Source organism: Musa acuminata, chromosome BXJ3-4, assembly GCF_036884655.1.
Source record: "Musa acuminata AAA Group cultivar baxijiao chromosome BXJ3-4, Cavendish_Baxijiao_AAA, whole genome shotgun sequence".
In the NCBI taxonomy this organism is placed as follows: Eukaryota; Viridiplantae; Streptophyta; class Magnoliopsida; order Zingiberales; family Musaceae; genus Musa; species Musa acuminata.
Window position 1 is genome coordinate 32495001 of NC_088352.1, and position 4791 is coordinate 32499791.

The 4791-nt window shown below is 39.3% G+C and overlaps 1 protein-coding gene and 1 long non-coding RNA gene across 2 annotated transcripts; one reads left to right on the forward strand and one right to left on the reverse strand.

The window, feature by feature from the left end:
* Nucleotides 1-648: 648 nt before the first annotated feature.
* LOC103981932 (uncharacterized) lies at nt 649-1693 on the forward strand. The gene has a single exon (XM_009398700.3). It carries the CDS (start codon nt 802-804, stop codon nt 1291-1293), a length of 492 nt encoding a protein of 163 aa, XP_009396975.2. The 5' UTR covers nt 649-801; the 3' UTR covers nt 1294-1693.
* A 996-nt stretch (nt 1694-2689) lies between these two features.
* LOC135635240 (uncharacterized) lies at nt 2690-4148 on the reverse strand. Its single transcript, XR_010495570.1, has 3 exons — nt 4011-4148; nt 3738-3810; nt 2690-2856 (listed from the first exon to the last, which is right to left on the reverse strand). It is a non-coding gene; the product is annotated as an uncharacterized LOC135635240 (long non-coding RNA).
* Nucleotides 4149-4791: the final 643 nt, after the last annotated feature.

Genomic DNA, 4791 nt, shown 5'->3' on the forward strand with positions numbered 1-4791 from the left:
TACTAGTAAAGACTTAATTAGGTCATCACAAGATCTTGGAATCAAAATTCACTTTCACCACTTACTCTCTACAAATAATAATAATAATAATAAATAAATAAATAAAATTAGTATATGATGGCACCAAAGCCAGCATTCACAAGCAAAAAATTTAATAAATTAAAGTATTTATAAGCAGCATAGATTTATGTAGAAAATATTCTGGGTCAAGATAGATAAAACGTTTTCATTAAAAAGAAAAAACGGAGCAACTCTTCATTCATAAACCAATATTTTCACTAGTAAGATAAATTTCAAACTATAAGAAAAATAAAGAGTTTATATCATCTATTGGGATACTAAATAAAAAAAAATTATTATAAATTCTACTAGTCAACACGTTTCTACTAAAATAAAGAACAAAAAAGAATAGACCACGTAGGTTATGGTGTGTGTCAAACCAAAGGAGTAGTTGACATCTACCCTAATGAACTGGTGACCGACACCACATTACTGTCCATTAAGCTGAAAGCAAAATTAAGAATCATTAGAGATGTTGATAATACTGATGTTGATATGAGATCAGTAAAGATTTCTCAGAAATCATCAAAGAGATTCCTCCAGCACAGAGATTAAAGCTCTTCATGGCCCCCCATCCACCCCATGCACAAACATAACCAGCCTGTCAACTTAGCTAAGAGCTCCCCCCATCGACGTCTTTCCTTTCTCCTCTTTAGTGCCACCAAATGCACAAGAACCACACAGAGGAGTGAGACAAGAAGCTCCTCCTCCTTCTCCTCCTCTCTTTCTCCGGCTTCAACCATGGGCTCCTTGTTTGAAATTCTCCAAAAGAAAAGGTTCTTGCCCACCATGCCTTACCAGGATGACCTCCCCACCTTCCAAGCCCAGAAGGACACCCATCTCATAGGCCTAAGGAAGAGGATCTCCTCCTACTCGGTCAAGATCCAGCCCCTGTCCACAGCCTCCTCCGACTGGGTCTTCAGGAAGTCTAAGTCCATGTCGTCCATCGGCGAGTTCGCCGGCGGCCCTCTGAGGAGGTGGTGGGATCGGTGGTGGGGGTGGGTCCTTTCCAGGAAGCCGGCGTTCGCGCAGGACATTGAGATGAACGAGGAGGAGACAGCCCTGCTCGGGTGCCGCAGCAAGGGCAGCTGGCAGCACATCTTCTACAAGCTGCGCTCGGAGGCCAGGAAGCTCGTGCGATCCAACACTACTCTTCCGACCACGCAGGGATTTAGGTATGACTCGTTCAGCTATGCGCAAAACTTCGACGACGGGAAGCGAGAAGAGCAATGAAGAGTCGTGGCTCGGAAACTACTACTGTGATCTGCGTGTGTTTTACTACCGAATCCGTGCTATATATTCTATTCCTTTTTCTTTCGGGTGCAGAAATTTATGAGCATGCAATGATCTATCCGCTTTTGCTGTCAGAAATCTTCCACTTGACAAGAAGAGATCCGTATAGAATCGAAATGTCTGATGCGAGACAAGCCGGTTTACAGCCAGCAAACAGTCTCTCGGAAGATGATTTCTTCTGCTATCAATCATGGAATTGTTCTTTGTGCTACTGTTCTTGTTATTCTTTTCTGAAGCAAATAAGAACTGTAAATGTTTTGTGTGTGACTTATAGTACTTCCAAGTTGTATTACTACACAATTTGTGGTTAAGGAAGACAGGCTTATGCCATACTATCTCACTTGTTCTCCTCTTTGAAGTCATAGCATCTGTGCAATGCATTAAATTCAGATCCATTTGGTAATGGATGCTCACCCTTCTTCTTTTCCAACTCTGCAGCAGGAGTCACATGAACAGACTGAGGATGAATATGAGAAGTAAACACTGCATTAACAAATGTGTCTGGCTACATCCAACCTAGTAAAATATTGTGACAAGAAAATGCCAACTCACATGAAGCGTGAGAACATGATAATGGAGGGGACATGTGACATGCCACCTACATCTGGTCCTGCAAGCTGCAACCACCGTCGTGTGCTTTCATATATGTATATATATATATATATATATTAGCTGTACATGAATCGAAAGTTCTTATGCGCATTATAACAGAGAGGATATGGCTAATGCATCCACGTTGTGTTTGTTGGTCAGTAGCTTTCTTTTTGTCCAAGCTTTAACAGTGTGCATAAAATTGTCACTGTTTTCGATAGATCTCTCACCTTTGAGTGGTATGGAGTTGTCTTGCAAACTGGATGATAGACCCGATCTACTGAGAGTGACCAATTAAAAAGTAGCCTCATTTCTACACTATCATTACTTCAACCAAGGATTTGTTAGCATTTATGCATATTTTTCTAATTCGCAGTTGATAAATTTGTTTGGTCAATGAAGAATTTATGTTCGATTCTTTTTACTTGAGGAAAAGAATTCCTTTGAAATTAGTGATTTGATGTTCCATAAATCTCATCATATATACTTAAGGATTTTCTTCGTTCGATTGAGAGAGAGAGAGAGTGAGCGAGCGAGAGAGAGAGAGAGAGAGAGAGAGAGAGAGAGAGAGAGAGAGAGAGAGAGAGAGATTATTGGAATTTTACTCTCTTCAACATTAATATGGACACATTATTGGAATTTTACACATACAAACAAATTCAGCTTGATTATATATAGATAGTAAAAATAAACTGGCAGCATGCACTTTTTGTAAAGTGAATTTTATGTATGCAAACACATACACTATTCTTAAAATACTTTCTACATTCATTTTATAACTGAAATACACAATCATTGTTTTCTTGGAAACAAAGAAGAAAGATGATCCATTTTTTCCAGCTAGGCTGTTACATTCTTGTGCTCCCTCCTGTTGGGAAGCTGCTGCTAAACACAAGTTTAGACTTGAGATGGCTGAAAGATACAAAAGGAAGAAATAAAAAATGGTTATCAAAGACACAAACAAATAAACTCATTGAGGTACATCAAAATTTAATATCATGGTTGAAAACCTTCATCAATTTAAGAAAACAGGTCACTAAACAAAGAGGAAGTTTCATCCAATTTTAGCAGATGTACAGACAACTGGGGAGGCGTCTTCCATAGGAAATGTTATTACTATTTAGTTCTCAACATTAAGTGCATTGAACTGGGAAATATATGGAATATATCTTTTCCTAAAAGAAAAAGGAAAAATATCATGTCAATTTTTGAAGGGGGAAAAAAGAAAATTCTGATTTGAATGTTGTCGATGTATGTTGGCCTCAAATCTCAGTACCAAATGAGATGTTAGCAAATTGGGAAAAGAGAATTCATACTTGTCGAGGAGCATTTGCTTTGTTGTTATGAATCATATGAATATAAATTGATCACAACAATATCTATTTTAATAAAAGAGAAAACAATACATATTTCTTTTGTTTAAATCAATTACTGTGATATATATACAACAAAAGTAAACAATTGCAGGGAAGAAAAAAATAGCAAAAAGAAGATAATCATACGACTGATAAAGGATTCACGAAATAATTAAGTGAAGAGAAAAAGAATTAATAAGAAATGCATAACATTATATGATATGAAAAATACCATATATCTTTTCAGAATCCAGTTTCTGCCTTGATCTAAAATGCATCTCATCTCATTTACTAGGCTCTTTCATTTTATCCAAATATAAATTTGCAATAATTCTCATGCCATGAAGTTACATAAAAATAAAATCTACAGCATAGGGTTTATTTTCTTTTCCCGCAAACAAAACCGAACATAAATAGACAATAAGCATTAAAACTTACCCATCGTACAAGTCCGTGGCAAATCGAGATCCGTTGTGGCAGATGAACCACAGCAAAGTAAGGATCAATATATCTACCAAAGTTAAGACAAACAGCAGTCGAGCACAATTGTTTATCATGTAATAAACTGAGTGAACGAAAAAAAGCAAGTCGATCTGTTTGATGCATTGACATGAAGTACGCAAAACTTTCCTAGGAAAAGAGAGATGAAGTTTAGGGAGATGAATTGGGTGTTTCAGACGGAGGTGGATGAAGGTAAACAGAGAAGGATACTGAAGAGGCAGCGCTCCCACCAGTCGAGCATGTACAGACCCATGGTCACGTTGTACAGATGCACCTTTCGGCTCACCCAGTTCATCTTCTTCCTTCTCTCTCCTCCTGCCGTCCCAGAGATGCTTGAGAAGAGAGCGGAAACGAATCCATCTATCTATATAAAGAGAGCGAGAGAGAGCAGCCCACTTGCTGCAGGAAGTCAACCGTCGATGGTCGTAGTTGGGAGGATGGTAGCCGGGAAGAAGACGGCGTGGGAGGAGGAATTGATCGAAGAAAAAGGGACTTGGAAAACCAACGCGAGTACCGTGAAACGATGGGCCCAACCTGTGGCTCTCCAATAGCCACTCGGGTATGTCGGTGGATACGGAGGAAGAACTTAACCTCAAGCAGTCATCTGACCCTTTCGGAGGGTGAGAACTTGTGCCGTCTTCCACGAGCAGTTCAGAGTAATGGTTTGATCACCGAGTCTTGGGTCAGCGAAAGAATTCAAGTCCATCTTGGCCTGCATCATGTGATGGCCACAAAAGAATGGAAACAAGGCCGTGTCATGTACGGCTGCACTTTAATTTGTCAATGAATTGGAAGACTGTACGAGGGAAAATTACTGTTTCATTGTTATTAGTATATGTTGGGACTGCAGTGGTGCAGCTGAATGGGCGTCCAAAGTTGACCTTAGCTTTGTTCGTCATGTTGCCTGGTCGTCTGACTTCGGTGCCAAGGTTGACCGAGTTTTGTTGCGGACGCCTCCACCTTTCTTTCTTATAAACGAAAGAGAAAAACA